This window comes from Aricia agestis, chromosome 7, assembly GCF_905147365.1.
Source record: "Aricia agestis chromosome 7, ilAriAges1.1, whole genome shotgun sequence".
Classification (NCBI taxonomy): domain Eukaryota; kingdom Metazoa; phylum Arthropoda; class Insecta; order Lepidoptera; family Lycaenidae; genus Aricia; species Aricia agestis.
In genome coordinates, this window is record NC_056412.1 from 17,824,988 (window position 1) to 17,843,964 (window position 18,977).

Here is an 18,977-nt window from a genome sequence, read left to right on the forward strand (position 1 = left end):
CCATTTACAGATAAGGCAACAAAATGTCCGCGGAGTCGCCGCGACACATGCGGTGCGGGGGACCGCTGACGGTGGCGTCCCAGCCGCCCAGCGACCGCAGCATCATCGACGCCGTGTCGGGCTTCATCAATGACGTTACACTGTCCTCCTCCTCCCACACCGACCCTAAGGACGTGATACAATGGGCGCGGTGAGTATCAAGAAAGATGTCATTAACACAAAATACCTGGTACAGGGTACTTACCACAGACTACCTGCCACTCAAACCAGCCTACCTGCCACCTAGAATTAAGTAATTTAAGTAAATCGCCGTGTTTCTGTTACCCAGCACAAACTACCAGGAACCTAGCAAGAAATAAAAAATAACAAAATAATGTTCACCTTAAGTACTTGCACACACTTAACACAAAGTATTTGTTAGTTAATACAAAATGACTGCCAGTTGCCACCTCGCACAAAGTGCCTACAACCAGGCCTGTCCCACTCGCGAGAATAGGTATCGAACTATAAGTACCACCCGCGGGTGGTCAATCAGTAGGGACTCACAAGCGAGCGGTGACGCACGCGTAAGATTTTTCGTCGCGTATCTACTGTTTACTGATCATAGACAATTTTATTCATGATACTGATTTAACCGCTGTGATAAAATCGTTATAAATCTTATAAAAATGAACAATTAAGAAAGGCCAATGAAATATGTATTTGAATAAGGTATTTAAATACAAAAAGTAGATAAAAACTATACAAACATAGCAAATAAACCAATTTCATACAAAGAAACGCACAAACTACACAGAAATAAACAAAAGTTACTATGTTTAAATTGTAAAAGTTTTCTGCACTATAATCGAATACCTATATAAAACTACTATAAAATATAGGTTGGGTTACTAAAATTTTATATTACTATAAAAAGGTTTGCTATTCATACCAATAGTAATTAAAAAAAGAGTATTTTGTTTTCTAAAAGGCGAAAACCTTGATTTCGTCAGAAAAGGTACGAGTTATGTGATAGACAGAGAGCGGACATGTAGGTGAATATAATTGTAGGCACCTAGCACTGCGCGGTCGGAATTTGAACTTAATAGTATAGTAACATGAGTCGTTATTTCTTTAAACGGGTTTCGCAAGTGAGACTTCTGTTGGTACTACTAATATATATTCTGTGCTACAACTACAAACTGCTACATGACACTATCATAATTATTGTATTGTTATAATAAATGAAATTGCAAAATCTGACCATTAATATGCTTCAAATTGAGAGAGTGGTAGTAAAGAAATTCCCTTTCAATGTTGCAGGTTCGAGACAGCAGATATAAACGAGCCCACTCCCGAGGGAGACAGCGATACTGATGTGCAACCGCTACTCCTGGTGTTGGGTTACGGGTCTGGTGTACAGGTTAGTGTGACTTTATAGATTTTGTGGAGTAATATAATAAAGGTAGAATTATTTTTTGGCCTATGTAAGATTAACCATCAAGTTATGGTTACAAAAAGTGTTTTTGTGTTGTCTAAAAAAAACAACACAAAACTGGTACACATAAAATATTATGTTTTTACAATAGTTTTATTTTGGCAAATGCAATTTCTGCACCAACCAATGCTAAATCTAGTAACAAAGAAATATGTTTACTTATACAATTTTTTAAAATACAAAGAAATAAGGATCAACAAAAAATACTAAGAAATTAGGATCAACGATAATTTACTCATGTTTTTACCAATTTCCATCCAGACATATAGATTTTATGAATGCGGATTGCACATTTTAACAAAGTGTAACCTTGTGAAGACTGTAGCTGGTTAACTCTCAATTCCTCAGGTGTGGCTGGTGTCTCCCACCGGGGAAGCTCAGGAGGTGCTCTCATGGCGTCAGGGTACAGTCCGGGTGCTCCGCATACTTCCCACCCCCGAGCATGACTGCTTCACGGCGAAGAGACCGCTCATAGCACTTTGTGACTCCGCCGGCATCGGACCACCGTTTTGTGCCCTGAGCTTCATATCGATTAGGGGCGGGGAGCAGGTATGTTGAGTTTGAAATTCATAAATGGGCCTACTTGATTCTAGCACACAAAATTTTTATCAATAATCGAAATTGAGTTTGTGATATTATGATAAAAGCAATGGACTTTTTTATATCTTGTAAGTTTCATGCCTTCCTTTGATTGACAATATTCACATTACGTTTAAACCAGATTGGCGCAAGAGGCTCTTAAAACTTTTCAAAAATAATACTTGCTAACATCATAAAACTTTATACAATATGTAAAATTTATATATGAAATTCCATGCCTGGTTATTTCCATTATAATGTTGTCGTATTATAAAAGATTAAACAAAAACTCACATATTGCATCCTTTCAGGTGAAGAGCATAAAATTCAAGAACCCCATTCTAGATGTGCTTGCTAACAAGCGTTCTGTGGTGGTATCCTTCTCTGAGCGCTTTGCTGTGTTCGATGCTGGGACCCTGGAGGACAGACTCAGTATAACGACTTGCTACCCCTGCCCGGACCCTCTGGGGGGGTCAAACACCATCAACCCCATAGCACTTGGTGACCGCTGGCTGGCTTATGCGGATAAAAAACTTAACCCCTTGAAACGAAGCAGTGGGGGATGTGAAAGTAAGTATACTAGCCCCTTACTAATTAAATAATTTAATGCCTCAGTGGTGTAGTGGGTTAAAGCTTTGAATTGGATGGCTCTGTCGTCGATTCGATTCCCGCGAAAATATTGGCTTCCTGGCAAAGTTTCTGCGAAGTTTACTTACGAGCAGAAAGGTGAAATGAAAACATAAATATGTGGCAAGACATACTGGCTGCATAATATTATAATATGCTTAATAAACACTACATACATGGTTTAAAAGATAAGCATCAAACTTCCTTTGTGTTACGGATACGGTATTGACTTTAAGAACAATGCTTTTCATAGGCAGTGTAATCGTACATTAATCTATTTTTATTTGCCTATTTTGCATAAATTAATCTATACTAATATTATAAATGCGAAAGTATCTCTGTCTGTCTGTCTGTCTAGCTTTCACGCCAAAACGACTGAACCGATTGTTATGAAATTTTGTACACAGATAGTCTAAAGCCTGAGAAAGGACATAGGCTACTTTTTAACTGGAAAAAGGGGTTGTAAGGGGTGAAAATGCGTAAATTTGTTCAAATTAAGTTAGTTCCAAAAACTCATAACAGATGGCGCCAAGAGTCGCCTAGATCGCGCTACCGCTTCCGGGGGTCGGTGTGCCTTATGAAAAAGTTTAATTAAAAAAATATATATATTATGTGCACACTGAACAGCAGCTGTTTTGGGTAGTTTGGGGTACCAGGGTCCAGGGTTTTAAAAAGCTTTTGACACCAATTTTGTAGACACCGCGCGCTATAAACTGAAGTCCACGCGGACGAAGTCGCGGGTAACAGCTAGTCATGAATATATATACTTGAATTACGGCCACATGTTTTACAAGTTAGGTAATGAAATAAAAATCATACTTTCAGAGGCTAAAATCGTTCGTCATTGGTAAAAATGATATTAAGGCCAATGGTAACTTTTTACCTGACTATGGCAAAGCATTCTTATGTTTTCAGATTTGTTCTACCGTAGCTTCTAAACTGCTTATCACATTTTAATAAACATTGGCTATAATTATATGTCAAGCTAATTATGTTAGTGACAGCGCGTTGATAATGATGATGCTTTTCCAGGCGAAGGCGTGACCAGCTACACGGCGACAGTGCTGCACGCGGCCAAGTCCCTTAGCAAGGGTCTGCGCGGGCTGGGGGAGAGCGTCGCGCACAGTCTGGGGGGCCGGGGCGCCTCGCAGTCCCCCTCCCCCCCGCACACCGAGCTGCAGCAGCCGGGCGTCGTCACTGTGCTCGATATAGAGGTGAGAGTCGCTCGGCAAGCTGCGAGATCGAAAGTCTAGGAGTTTTCTAAGTATATGATGTGTGGGGGTGGAATGATTTGGTCTCAGCACTTAAGAAGTTTCACATAGCTTAGATAATTTCTATCTTAGTCCACCATATACCATTATTGATAGTACAGCGTCGCAAAGGAGTTGAAACTATAATAAGCTTCAAAGTCGCCCAAAGCACCATCTACTTGTAGGGTGCCACAACGGAAGATCTTACGACCGAGTGAGGTTTTATGCTCGATCAGACCGAAGCCCACGTCATTTCGAATGTTACAATTCTTTTTTTTTTTATAATCTTTTTATTTTACAGAGGCTTTTAACACTCAGTGTTAATGTCAGCCTCATAGGTGAATACAGTGTTCCCTACTTAAGAGACAGATCCAAATAACTATATCATTTTATTGCCTCTGGGGACAACGGCTCCGAAAGTACACTATTGATCCGTCCATTGTGCAGGCAGCCAAACTCACCTAAGAGCCTTGATCTTAGCTCTGCAGTCCGAGCACACTCCAGCAAAACATGATACAGGTCTTCGGGCTTCTCGCACACATCGCAATTAGGCGAAGGTTTAATTCCAACCAAGTAGCAAAATTTATTTGCTGGAATGTGCCCAGATCGTAATCTAAAGGCTGACACCAACAACTTTCTCGATAAATTACACGAAATAAACCAAGGCTCCCATACTGGTTTATTCTGGATGGTTCCGTACCAAACTCCAACACTTCTTTGTAATTCCTCGCCGAAATGGTATTTCCATTTCTCGAGCGCTTTCTCCTTAATCTGATGACGAAGCTCATTCACAAAAGGTTTAGAACAGACCACGGGACCATCCATAACTGCACTCTTGGCAAGCGCATCCGCAGTTTCGTTTCCAATTAAACCGACATGGGCAGGAACCCATTGCAGTTTAATTGAAACTTTTCCAGAAACATGCCGAAATAAATACAAAGCTTCGAAGGCTATCGGAGAGCCACGTTGCTTCGTGGCGCACCGACGAAGGTGTTGGAGAGCACTTCTCGAGTCTGATAAAATAACTATACTGTTATTGTTGTTCAAGTTATTAACATAAGTTAGTGATTCCTTAATAGCAAGAAGTTCAGCAGTCATTATATTATTATCTCTATGTTATTTAAACTTCTGTGAAACGTTTAATTGGGGATCGAAGAAGGCAGCTTCGACACCTTGAGTACATTTAGAGCCATCCGTATATAACTTATAACAATCAGAATAATTATCAGATATGAATTGCAAAAAAATATTTTTTAAGTTCACAATCAGATAAGCTCCGTTTTGGAGCGATATCGCCAATGAGTTCTTCGACATCTATTGAAGACACCCATGTGTTTAATGAATACGCTTCTAACTTTTCACTTACATATACATTAATATTACTCCATTCAGAGTTAATTTGTGCTAGAATTGGGAGATTAGTATTGCTAAAATAATTGCGTACTAAATTTAACTGAAGTAATGGGTGATTCTATAATGGAAGGTTGTCTTTCTGGCAAAGTTGGCTCCTGCTCGGCAACATAATCAGGAGTCAAGGAATGCAGTAGCTTTTCAGCATTAAGAGGATCTACAGTATCTCTGCGTCCAGTGTTGCCTTTGATCCATCGCATCTTTCTCCACATTACGGATGCTGATGTTTCGTGGTTGATACTGGAACAAAATTCTCTCCACGACTTAGATTTTTCTTTACTTATAAGTAATTTGGCTTGGGATACTTTGTTTTTCCATAGAAGCAAATTAGAAGGTGTAGGATTACGCCGTAACTGCGCCAATGCAAGACGCCGTTCAGCAACTGCCTTTGAAAGATCCTTATTAAAATAATGTTTGGGTTTGAAGGATGTGCTTGTCAGCCAAATATTTAATTTGATTTGTAAAACTATCATAGCTCTTTTGGACATCATTCACCTCTTCATGAATAAACATTGTCGTTGCTTCTTTAGTATATTCTACCCAGTTAGCTGCTTTATAATTTCTTTTTTTAATGTATCTGTTCGTTTTATAAAAACCACAACTTAACTTTAACACTAGATGATCACTGCCTAAGGATTCATTTGTAACCTGCCAACTCATATTGACAGCAATGTCTGTGGAAGCAAATGATATATCAGGCGAGGTTTTTTGAAGGCTACCGTTAACCCACTTCACTCTAGTAGGCGCACCGTCATTAAGACATATAAAATCATTTTCAAACATAGCTTTATAAACAGCTTCACCTCTTCTATCGGACTTGCAAGACCATAGAGTGTGATGCGCATTAAATATTGATTATCTGGATATCAGAATTAGAAATATTAGAAACTCGTTCAGAATATTTTATTGATTTATGTATTATGGCGCACAAACCACCATATGAATCGTCTCTGTCTGCTCTCACTATATTATAACCAGAAAATTTCAGGCTTACACTAGAAGCCACGTTTCAGTCACAAAAGCCATATGTATTTTGTCTTGTGACATCAAAAGTTCTAAGTCACTGGCCTTACGTTTTAAACTGTTAGCATTCCATTGAAAAATGTTGATACCGCTGTGTAAAGAATTGATATTACTGGCCATCATTGTTTCTTCCCATAAACTAAAGCACCGTCTCAAAATTCAAATATTCTTGTAAAACATCTACTAGGACCAGAAAAATTCAATCAACATTTTAAACTTATCTTTTAAACTTCCTTCTGCTATAAAAACTTCTCTTATTTTATCTAAAATCCTTTCTAGCAAACGTTTCCTTTCCTTACGATTAGTACTAGAGCTAGACTTTTCAACTTGCTTATTTTCAGTATGGATTTCAGCACTAGTTATCTGAAATGTATGAAAAACTTCCTCGTTATCGCGTCTGACGTCTAGACTTTTTGTTCTTTTTCTTGAACTCAGTTGTGGTAGACGACTCTTGATTAGGCATCATAGAAACACACTCATAATCCTGTGTAATCTTATTATTCAGAAAACTTTTTGCGTCTAGCTCGGATTTCAATTTAATTAAAAGTTTTAAAGGACTTTTATATTTGATAGTTTCTATGCCCTGAATATTGTATTTAGCCAATAGTTTTGCAAACACTAACTGCTTCGGTAGAAAATCGGTCTTGGCGGTTATAGAAACTTCAAAATTATTACGTAAATTAGCTGGCGGATTAGGTGATGCAGATGGAGGGGTTCTCTGCAGGTTCCTGCGCTTATATCTCGTGACCAGTGTAAAGCCATCATCAGCTAGCGGCTCTGGATAACTACCTGCTAGTCGTCTTTTGTTGCAGCCATCGTCGAGATTGCATAGCGATGTTGCAGCCATCGTCGAGATTGCATCGTCGAGATTATTATGACCTACTGACATACCTGCATCATCCCACTCTAAGTCTACCTCTCCTTCATATTCTCCAGATTCCAGCACTATTATGTTAACAGCCTCCGCAGCCATCTCATTGAGTGCAGGCTCCATCGTACGTTCTTCCTCAGGTTCACACATAATTACAACACAATGCGGGTAGATCGAAAAAAATAATAATACGAAAGTTTGTTAAAGAAACAAAACTATTCACATAAGTTCACTTTTGATTTGATAATTATAACCGAAATAATCATACTTCAGAATATTTAAACTCGGAAACAAAAAAAAAACTCGCAAATACGAAATGAAAATTGACGTCACAGAGATCGTAACACGGAGCGCGTCGGAACGTGACGGGCGCAAACCCAGACTGATGTTACAATTCTTAGAAACTTCGATTGCGCGATGCAGGATTGTGCGCTGTTTGGTTTGCTACATACTAACAATATACTTCTTTCAGAACAACGAAGAGGACGACGGGCAGGAGTGCGAGGAGCCGTACGACCCGATAGTGGCGCACTTCGTGGCGCACTCCGACGCTATCATCGCGCTACAGTTCGACGCCAGCGGCATGATACTGGTGACGGCCGACCGCCGCGGACACGACTTCCACGTGTTCCGGATAAACCCCCACCCGTGCGGACCGAACTTGGCGTCAGTTCATCACCTCTACGTGCTCCATAGAGGTGACACGACGGCTAAAGTGCAGGTGTGTATAGCGTTTTTTTTTATTATGATAAGAAAAAAAATCATACTACATATTTTTTGAACGTGACTCTACAATAATGCCTAAGCTTGGGAAATGGGAACTCACCCGGCATTAAGAACCAACGTAAGAAACTCGTAGAAAAATCGTGAAAAAATGGATAATCGTTTTATGTTGCCACTAAGACCGAATTCAAATGTCAAAATGACCTACTACTTACGTTGACAATATAGAAAAAATAGCGTCGTTACTTAATTTTGACATTGGTACGCATTATACTTACAACGTGAATGACAAATTTTTTATAACATTGTGGGCGTTGAAAGAAAAAGACCACACTTTAACAGCTATAACTGATGTATTTCCAGGACATAGCGATATCGAACGACGGCCGCTGGTGCGCCGTGTCGACGCTGCGCGGCACGACGCACGTGTTCGCGATCAGCGCGTACGGGGGCGCGGTCGGCGTGCGCACGCACACGCAGCCGCGCGTCGTCAACCGCCTGTCGCGCTTCCACCGCTCCGCCGGCCTGCCGATAGGCCCGCCGCACGCGCCCGCCAGCCCGGTGAGTATACTGTCAACGCTGCGCGGCGTTACGCACGTGTTCGCCGTCAGCATGTACAGAAAATTTAAAATAGCTTCTGGCAGCTCGTAACTATAAATTTTTGGGACGGACGGACGACAAAATATCAAGACGTTCTCGGACTTTCTACCAGAAATACTATATATAAATATATACATCAAAATTACTCTCTAAAGTGTGTGTAAAATTATAATTATTGTTGTTGTTACAGGGTGACGCGGCAGGATCGTGGTTCCCGAACCCGCGCCTGCCGCCGTACCCGCAGCCGGCGACGTGCGCGCCGTTAGCGCAGCTCCGCCCTCACAACATACCCACGCACACCATCACAAGAACCAGCTCAGGTGATTGTTTTGTTTGGCACTGACATGGGGGTGTATTTGCCATTGACAGAAGTAGGGAATATGTTCCAGACGTCTTACACCTGAAACTCATACGATTTTGATTTACTAGTCTGATTAGTTTCAAATTGAGCCGCAGCACGATCGTGCGCTAGTATAGCTGTCAGGAGTGGGAAAACCCGTTGAGATCAAATTAGTTCCAAATTGAGCCGCAGCACGATTTTGCGCGAGTATATTCGATTCTCGATTCGATTCAGATTCTGTCGGGAGTAAGGCAGCTGGTTATTGAGTGGGGCGAAAACAATTTAAATGCGCCTTCTTTTACGATCTTTTAATATTGTATTCGCGAAATAATGAGATAAATCAATAATTTATGACGGAAACATCTTATCGACCCTTTATCTTGTCCCTAGGTCGTCAACGTCTATCGTCGTTGTCCGAGGACGGGGGAGGCGGCGCGCCGCTGCTAGCACGCGCGCGGTTCGGCATGTGCGGCGCCGCGCCCCGCCCCGCCGCCGTGCCGCTGTACCTCATGGCGGCGGGCGGCGCGTTACTGCACCTGCTGCTGCACCCTCGACCCGCCAGCAGTGAGTATAACCCGCTGACATTACTTTTTTATAAAAAAGCAACTACCGTCGCCCATGGAAACTCGTAACATTAGAAGGCTTGCAGGTGCTTTGCTGGCCTTTAAACATGCAGACATACAGACTGTAGTCTGTACTGTAGTACAGTAGAACCAGCTAGTTGTGCGGCAAATGGCAATCCTTGTTTTTGGGGCGATTTTCCTGTCACGCGCGGGGATCTGTTGCGCATGCAAGTGACAATATGCTTCTGGCCGCGCGTGTTTCCCGCATGACAGAAAAAACATCTATGATCTATGCAATGCGGGCAACTTGCACGTGGACCAAATCCGCGTGCGGGCGATAACATGAATGACAGAAAAAGAGAGGTAATGTGGAGAAAAACGTTTTGTCACCAAAACAATAATTTATGAGCGTATTCCGTAATTTATTCCAGCGTACTGGCTTTAATAATTTCTTATCTTTAAAGATATATCTTTAAACGAGCAATTCTTGTTGTGATGTGAAAAAAATGGTCTTTCAGCGCTGCTACTTTCACAGTGAACTCTCTACAAGGAACACATACACACCCTAAAGTATTATTACTTATTTTTGTTACACCCTGTATATAATTGGAATCTCGGAATCGGCTCCAACGATTTTCATGAAATTTAGTATAGGTACTAAATTTCATGAAATATATAATAGGGGGTTTTGGGGGCCATAAATCGATCTAGCTAGGAATCGTTTTTAGAAAATGTCATTTTATTCGTGTTTTATCGAATACCGAGCAAAGCTCGGTCAAATAGCTAGTAATAATAATATATGTATCGTAATTCAATAATTCATATAATAAAAATCTTAAATATATAATAATAATAGCTCCCACACCGGTTTCGGTGACGGTTGCCGGTTTCATTGAAACCAGGCCAGCTACGCAGGAGTAATTTTATAGTGCCCAAGTGTGTGCGCAGTACAAAAGAGCACTCTCTATTCCTTTACTCTCATAACCCATTGGGACGGACGACCGACACGACTGGCGAGAGATCAGGCGCAGGACCGACTTTTTACATGCCCATCCGACGCATGGATCTTCTTACTTGTCACACAATCAGGTGATCAGCCTGCATTGTCCTAACCAAACTTGGAAATAACATGTTGCCAACGCGGGAATCGAACCCACGACCTCCGAGTCAAGAGCCGCGCTCTATACCACTAGACCACGGTGGCGTAAATATGTAACGGGAACGGGTCCAGACTGACGTGGTGTGAAGCGTCCATAGATATAATAAATATTAGTATACTGTATATCCCATTTTTTCCAGATATCCCTAAGGAGAAGATCAGCGACGACTCGGCGATCGAGGTGGACGTGGAGGCGGTGGCGCAGTGGCCTCTCCGACGCCCGGCGGCCGCCGCCGACCTGCTAGCGCCGCTGCCGCCATCCAACCCGCTGCTGCAGCCGCTTAGCTGCCGGGTAAATATACCTTTTACCTTACAAAAAAGTAGATGACGCTCGCAATGTAGCGCTGAAATTAGTTTTAAATCTTGCGGGAACCAAATATTTTTCCGGAACAAAAACTATGCTGTGTCCTTTCCCGGGACTCTAAGTATCTGCATACAAAATTCAAGTAAAATCGGTTCAGCGGTTTAAGTACAATTATTCATTAAAGCTATTCGTGCGGGAACCGTAAATTTCTTCGAGATAAACGCTAAGCTATTTCCTTTTTTTATCAAAATCGTTTCACTGGTTTAAGCGTGAAGAGGTAGTAGTAGTACAGACAGACAACTTTCGAATTTATAATGTTAGTATGGAAACTCAATGAATACGCTATACATTTTTTTTGTTAAAAACGATGTTTCTCGCATATATTTCTTAAATTTACCTTTTTTAAAATGTTATAAGACTGAAGTGATTTTATTTTGACGTTTTTCCTTTTTTTTTGTTAGCGGTGCGCGGACGTGTGCATGAGCGAGGAGGAGCGGTGGCTGTCCCAGGTGGAGATCGTGACGCACGCCGGCCCGCACCGCCGCCTGTGGATGGGCCCGCAGTTCGTGTTCAAGACATACAACTGCTCCGGGTACGTGCTCGGCCATTTTTTTATGAAATAAGGGGTCAAACGTGCAAACGGGTCACCTAATGGAACACAACTACCGTCGGACACTCGTAACATTTCAAGAGCTGCAGTTGCGTTGCCGGCCTTTTAAGAGGGAATACGCTCTCTTCTTTGGTTTGCAGGGCATGCAATGACAATTTGTCATTATAGCAATGGCTGATGTCTCGAAACCAGCGGACAGCGGGGCGGGAGCGGCCCAGTACATGACAATGTATGGACAGGTCCCGAAAACCGAGTGGCGCGCGGCGTACTAGACTGCTTATTCATATAAATCTATATTATATTATCACGCGCCGCGCCGCTCCCGCCCCGCTGCCGGTGGTTTCGGGACTTCAAACTTACTGCTATGGCGGTACTCACAATTGTGTGTGTGTGTGCCACAATCCTGCATCGCGCTATCGAAGTTTCTGAGAACGGCACGTTCGAATATTACGAAATAATTCGATCTTGCCTCACTCGTTACACATTGTGATGATGCAATGATTAGCTCCCTATTCATAGACCTCATGCGGCCTCAAAGCGGCCATTTTCGATCTGCAGGCCAGCTACGCATAAGTTATAGTAAATGTGCTGCGTCCTACTCTAACAAACGTGAAATGACGTTGTTAGAGCAGGACACGGTATTTTCGTCCGATTGTTTGCGTCTCAAAACAGTAAGGAAGAGTAAGTGTGTCAAAAAATTTGTCCACGAGTCTACAAAATGTGACCCGAATACGTTGTGTAAATATGGAAGTGACAGTTAATGTCAACGGCATTATTTCGTAAATTTGAGTGTTAGGGACGCACATACAGTCGGCATCATAGACGTAATACATAACGTAACTACGTTTCCTTAGTTTTTATTACTCGTAGGTTTTGCGGTAAAAATTACAAAATATCTAGCGTGAAAAAAAATGGTATTTATACCTAGATGTGTTAGTATATTACTATGTCACTATACATTACTAATATTATGACGTGTGTTGCGCGTGCGCAGGTCGACGTCGTCGCTGTCAGAGGGGGAGGCGGAGTGCGAGGCGCGCGCGCGCTCCACGCCCGTCAATGTGCCCGCCGCGCGCCCGCGCCTGCCCGTGCTGGTGGGAGACGGATCGCCGAGTAAGTTTATACCACAGATTACAAATATCAGATAACAAAAGGGTCCACTAATAATATGATACATGTTCCTCAGACTTTCGTTTTAAGGTAATAGGGTTTTTAAAAGAACAGTGGAATGACGGTGTTTAAAGACGATTAAACTTCAATTGAAAAAAATAGATAATGTATGGGGGCCTATGTCGTTATTAAGTAATTAATGTTAATAGTCGTCACTGAGGGCAGCAGTTAGTGTTCTATGGTTGATAAAATGATACCCTATAGAGACCCTGCAAACTTACGCAAACACATTTTGACATTCGAGATTACTTTATAAAAAGGCGAAAAGCATATATATATATATATATATATATATATATATATATATATATATATATATATATATATATATATATATAAATACCTTACCCCCCGTAGGTTCCCTGGAGCACTCGCCGTCAGATGGCGCGCGCCGCAAATCCCTGCTGAGTACCGGTAGCGGTGTCTGCGACGTCCAGCTGCGGGAGGACCTCGCCGAGGCCATGAAGGAGGACCACGGTATGTGTCACATGCGTAGCAGGATGTTTGCGACAACATTGTGACAGCAATCTGACAGGTCTGTGACAGCAGTAGCTCTCTGCTGCCTGTCAGAAAATTGGATTGTTGGTATGTGATCCTCACATAGAGTTCTCACTGCGAAAGTAGCGGCGTTGAATGAGACATTTTAAAATTTTCGTACGAGCAAATTCATGACCTTGAGGCCTTTCTCATCTATACATCTATATATACATATACATACATACATACATACATATAAATAAAATTGGAGTGTCTGTTTGTAATATTGAAAGAATCGTTTTTTACTAAATGCATATGAATGTATATAGGGTACAGACACCAAAACAACATTTTTTACAATAATTTTTGTCAATCGTTACTCTTTCGGTGCTGCTAATTTCACAGTAAACTCGATATAAAGGATACATGCAAATTGCTGACTCTAAACTCTAAAGTATTATAACTTTGTTTAGTTACAGCTTGTGTAACAGGTATTGCACACTCTTGTTCAATGTCTGCTGTCAAACGCCTGTTATATTGCTGTCGCAAGATATAATATAATCTCCCTGCCGTTAAGTAGAGTTAATTAGTGAAATCTCAGCTATATTTCCATTACTCACTAGAACGTAAAGTTAGCTTCAAAGTATTGCAAACAAACTAAAACTATAAACAGAGATCCATACCAGCGCAAATTATACTTTTATATCAATCACTTATGCTTAATCTGCACTGGGGTCAAACCTAGACGTTGTCTAGGAAGGCAGTAATAATTTTATTTGTAGTAGCATGTGCAGTAGTTTGTAGTATAGCTTGAATTTAAATCTGCCCATTACTTAAGTATACAAAAAGAGCGCTGAAACATTTCATATATTTTATTACTCTGAAAAAAAAAAAAACCGTTGCTCATAACGAGCTTCGATATTATATTCTCTTGCTTTGCATGTTGATATTAAAAATATATACGACAATCATATCGTGGCAATTGTAACTACAGTATATTTTCATGTGTCATTAAGATTGTATCAAGAGAATCATACTTCACAAAGTGCGTAGTAATTTACAATAAAATCGTGAAGCGTACTCAAACGATATCAAGTGGAGGGGTTACCGAAGAGAGCACAAGTATCATGGAAGAGTAGAGAGGACGTGTCAACGAAACTTTTTAAGTACGTGACGCATACGTGACGTACGCGTTGCGTACGCGTAGTGCGTACACGCACTCTCTACGTCGCGACGGCACCTATACCTCAGCCGAAGGCATCCTGCGACCCCTCTCTTGGCTTTCGTATCTTATCCACTACCACGCTTTGTCTAAATCTCGAACTAAAACATAACCCACATGGACCATCGAAACCGGACCGCGAACCGACTCCTCCGACTTGACCGGGAGCCCCGGTTTTACATCTACGCATAGAACACCCAAATACCGGCACAGGCCAACACCATTTTCACCGTAGTCTTTTCATTCAAATGATTTTACAAGTAATTTCTGAGCTGCAAATTAAAAGTCGAGGGTGTCGTTATATGGGTTGATCCTCTCGGTCGCGATCCGGTTTCTTATCACACGGATGCTAACGGTTGCCTTCGGTTTTGGTATAGGGGCGGCGCGTGCGGCGGGCGGCGCGAGGGGCGGCGCGGGGGGCGGGGACCCGGACCGGCACACGCGGCCGAACCCCGACGAGGGCGCCTTCCGGCCCGTACTCGACGCGGCCCTCGACGCCGCCCTCGCGGACCCCGACCGGGGCGCCGCCGAGCTGCCTGCCACCACCACCATCCCCGTGCAGCCGGCCGCGCCCCTGCGAGACTCCCCCGACGCGGAGCCCCGCCCCCTCACCACGGACAAGGTCATCCCGGCGCAGCTGCAGCCCGACGACGAAAACGATATAGCTAATATAGATAGACCCAATTTAGATGTTAAGACCCATGTAAATAATGCGAGGAATGAAAGCGTGCGCGAACGTGCCTCGGCGAAAGTCGAGGAGAGAGAAGATAATGTTTTATCACTGCCAAAACGGAGTCGGGCGACTGATATTCAGCCCCCCGCTCGCGCTAGGGTTAGGAGATCTCCCCCCACCGAGTCGGTGAGTGATGTCGACGTAGCTAGTGAGACTATAGATAGAAACGAGTATACGTGTGACGCGCGAAAGGAGAGTACGTCTAAGAAATCTAGTGTAGGCGATCAGATTTCGGTCGATGTTAAAATTAGCAGAGATAAAGTTAAAAAGGTAGTCGAAAAACAAAGTATTTTGCCGGAAGCTAGGGAGGTGGAATCGAAATCCTCGGCGGCCGGGGAACTTGTGGTCGATGCGTTATCCAAATCGCAGAAGAAAGCGGCGGCGATTAAGACCGAGGAACAAGCTTGGGATATGCTTTTAAATGAACCAGAAAAATCCACAGTGGCGGAGACGCCTAAAATTGTTGAAAGTAAAGCCGATGAGTCCAAAATGAGAAGCAAGAAAACTAGAAGAGGAGGCAACAAGAAGAACCAAGATGAGCCGCTCATAAAAACAGATGAAGACGACAGCTTTGTTGAAATCCTCACTATTGAAAAACAACAGCCGGAGAACGATAGCGTTGTGTCTATATCGACTGCAGTAGAATGTTCGGATTCCTCCTCGTCTTATTTGTCTAGGGCGCGAAAAATCCGCTCCTCCAAAAGTAGGACCCCAGAAAGGCAGGACGATAAATTTTCGGAAGAAGTTGAAAGCTGCTATCAATTACAAAACAAATCTAATAACAGCTATTATAAAAGTAAAACTGATACTAAATATGACGCAGACGTAAATAGTTACAGAAATAAAACTGACACTAAATACGACGTAGAGACCAACGCTTGCGAGTTTTCTCTTGCGAGTATAAAAATTGACGATAATTTTGATCTTATAAAAGGGAAAAACACCTTATCAGTTGATACCATGCTGAACGATATCGATGATGCTTTTTCAGCAATAAGCAAAAGAGAGTCTCTAAAATCAGTAAAGAATAAGTCCCCGTCGCCTCAAAACAACACAGCCGACAATAAAGAGAAGGACATCTATGTGATCAATACGACAGAAGACGATTTTCCGGAGATCCAAATAACGAAAAGTAAAAAGTCGCGAAAGAGGTCGCCCCAGGCATCGGATGACAAATCTTTGGGAAGCTCGCCGCCGAAACCTATCAAATCTTGGAGTTCCATAGCCGCTTCTAGGAACCCTAAACCGGACCCTCCCGCAGTACCAGACGACAGCAAAGATAGCCCGGGAATCCTCGACATAGAACCACCCAAAGAGATATCGTTGCAAGAGAAGCTGATAAAATTGTGTAAAAGACCCGACGTGATCGTCGCGGAATGTGACGTGCCTTCTGAACTGAATTTTGTGGAGGAACACCACACGGTTCTACCCGACTTGCCGCCGCTTGAGCCGCTCGACTTCGGCCTCGACGACTTCAAATTGGAAGTGATGAGAGACAGCCTCCTAGACGTCAACGAGAAAATCAGCAGTCCGATATGCAAGATCAATATAGACGATATTTTATCCTCCATGAAGGACACAAAGGATAGCACGTACAATCTCATCGATCTGGAGAAGGTTAAGTCCAAGAAGGAGAAGGGTTTTAGTGTGGTCGAAACGGATAAGATCACGTCGCAGGAGGTGAGACTTGATGAGGAGGTTAAGGACAAGGAAGTGAATACTGATAAGTCGTCAGACGATGATATAGTGCCTGCTGACACTCTGGTCGATGTCACACTTACCCCGACATTACCTTCCAAGCAGAGTAAACTGAAAAAGCTCCGTAAAAAGAAGAAGTAACTTTACATTAGATGCGCGATACTGTCGTTTATCAGATTTTTCTGTAAATGTTCGGATATTCGTAAACATTGTTTTAGATTTATTTTGGTTGTTTTAAGGCATTATTTAGATGTCACCAAACTAGTGGAAATTTGGCTAGTGATGTAGTTTCTATAAATATGCAATATAAGCTGGACTGCGATATTTTCGCCTATGAAAGAAAGTGATATGTAGCGATAGGTCATGGCCGAATTTCTACATGTTCGGTGCCCGGCCTATAGCAGTTTTTTTAATTAACTAATTTAATGAGTTTGGCTGCAAAAGATAATTTAAAACAATGCTTACAATATTTTGACGTAAGTAGTAATTAATTTAATGCTCATTGTCTTAAAAGGCACATTATATAGGTAACAAAAGGTTAGGGATACATTAACAGAGTTTAACGTAATATAACAATAATAGGAAAAAATGTAAATAAAAAAATTAAAAATGCAGAAAAAAACAAAAATATGATAAATTGGATCTGTTTGGAAGGTAGCTTCGATAGAATATAGTATTTATAGATATAATATAATATTATGATAAAATATATCTATCACTAGCTGTTGCCCGCGACTTCGTCCGCGTGGACTTCAGTTTATAGCGCGCGATGTCAACAAAATTGGTGTCAAAAGCTTTTATAAAAAAACCCTGGTACCCCTTAAATCAATACAGCTGTGCAGTGTGCAAACAATAAGTACTTCATTTTTGTATGTTAAACTTTATATATTATGCCAAATTTTAAAGCTTATTTAGCCCCCCAATTACACAACTTTACCCATAAACTATTTATCATTGATAGGTTTAGCCCCAATTTCACCAACGTCTGTTAGTGTTAACAGCTTGTTAAAATATCCTGTCTTCTCTTTCATTCATATGAAAAACAAAACAGCTAACGTGATACTAATTCGAGCATTAACTTTAACAGTCGTTGGTGAAATTTGGTCTTAAGGTTACGTCACTGCCTGCACAGATAAAGTACTGAGTTATTTAATACCGTAGAATAGATATAACAATCGAAAAAAATCGAGACTTAAATGTAGGATGATACCACCTCTTATAGAAAGACTTTTGAGCAAGAGTCAGCGCGATGTAGAAGACGCACGGCGCCATCTATTATGAATTTTTTGAACAAATTTACGACCCTTACAACCCTTTTTTCCAGTAAAAAAGTAGCCTATGTCCTTTCTCAGGCTTTAGACTATCAGTATACAAAATTTCATTACAATCGGTTCGGTAGTTTTGGCGTTTGGCGTGAAAGCGAGACTGACAGACAGACAGACAGACAGAGATACTTTCGCATTCATAATATTAGTACAGATTATGTGCACACTGCACAGCTGTTTTTGGGTATTTTGATTAATTAAGGGCCGCGCTACACTGGAATGGCAGCGGCGAGGCAAGCACTTTCAGCGCTGCCATTCCGGTGTAGCGCGGCCCTAAGAGGGGTACCACTTACCAGGGTTTTAAAAAGTTTTTAAATTTGACACAAATTTTGTTGACACCGCGCGCTATAAACTAAAGTCCACGCGGACGAAGTCGCGGGCAACAGCTAGTTATGAATAAAAACAATAATATATAATAAAGTAGGTACCGTATGATTAGTTCTGTTATAATAATGAAGTAAAAAATAAAGCGCCATCTGTTTTCATATATTAGAATTAAAATGTTGATTGCATTGATATATTTTCTGGATGGAATATAGGCCAACACAACACACTCGAACTCCTTAGAAATGCAGTAGGAGTTCTATAAGATAAGATAGATTGATTATTATTATAGCAAGTGATAATATTATTAAACATAATATTCTAACGTATTAAAAACTATAAACAAAAACATAATAACTAATAAGTATGATTAGTTTTATGTTCCAACGAAGTAAAAAAAAAGCGCCATCTGTTGAATCGTGTTAGAACTAAAATGTTCATTACATCGCGTCGATATATTTCTGAATTTTTTATAATATTATACATAAAATA

At 41.5% G+C, this 18,977-nt stretch overlaps 1 protein-coding gene across 2 annotated transcripts in view; it reads left to right on the forward strand.

The window, feature by feature from the left end:
* Positions 1–18,977, forward strand: part of LOC121729123 (breast carcinoma-amplified sequence 3 homolog) — a 34,931-nt gene that overhangs the window by 2,362 nt on the left and 13,592 nt on the right. The window contains exons 2-15 of one of the 2 annotated variants that reach the window (XM_042117509.1): positions 11–190; positions 1,303–1,402; positions 1,826–2,026; positions 2,368–2,626; positions 3,716–3,897; positions 7,710–7,958; positions 8,324–8,521; positions 8,751–8,880; positions 9,291–9,464; positions 10,763–10,914; positions 11,388–11,518; positions 12,531–12,649; positions 13,064–13,183; positions 14,783–17,548. In XM_042117509.1, the coding sequence (XP_041973443.1) occupies positions 24–190; positions 1,303–1,402; positions 1,826–2,026; positions 2,368–2,626; positions 3,716–3,897; positions 7,710–7,958; positions 8,324–8,521; positions 8,751–8,880; positions 9,291–9,464; positions 10,763–10,914; positions 11,388–11,518; positions 12,531–12,649; positions 13,064–13,183; positions 14,783–16,977 (4,377 nt within the window). In that variant the 5' untranslated portion in view covers positions 11–23 and the 3' untranslated portion in view covers positions 16,978–17,548. Of the gene's footprint in view, positions 1–10; positions 191–1,302; positions 1,403–1,825; positions 2,027–2,367; positions 2,627–3,715; positions 3,898–7,709; positions 7,959–8,323; positions 8,522–8,750; positions 8,881–9,290; positions 9,465–10,762; positions 10,915–11,387; positions 11,519–12,530; positions 12,650–13,063; positions 13,184–14,782; positions 17,549–18,977 lie in introns of those variants that run through there. The other variant, XM_042117510.1, reaches the window with a different exon arrangement.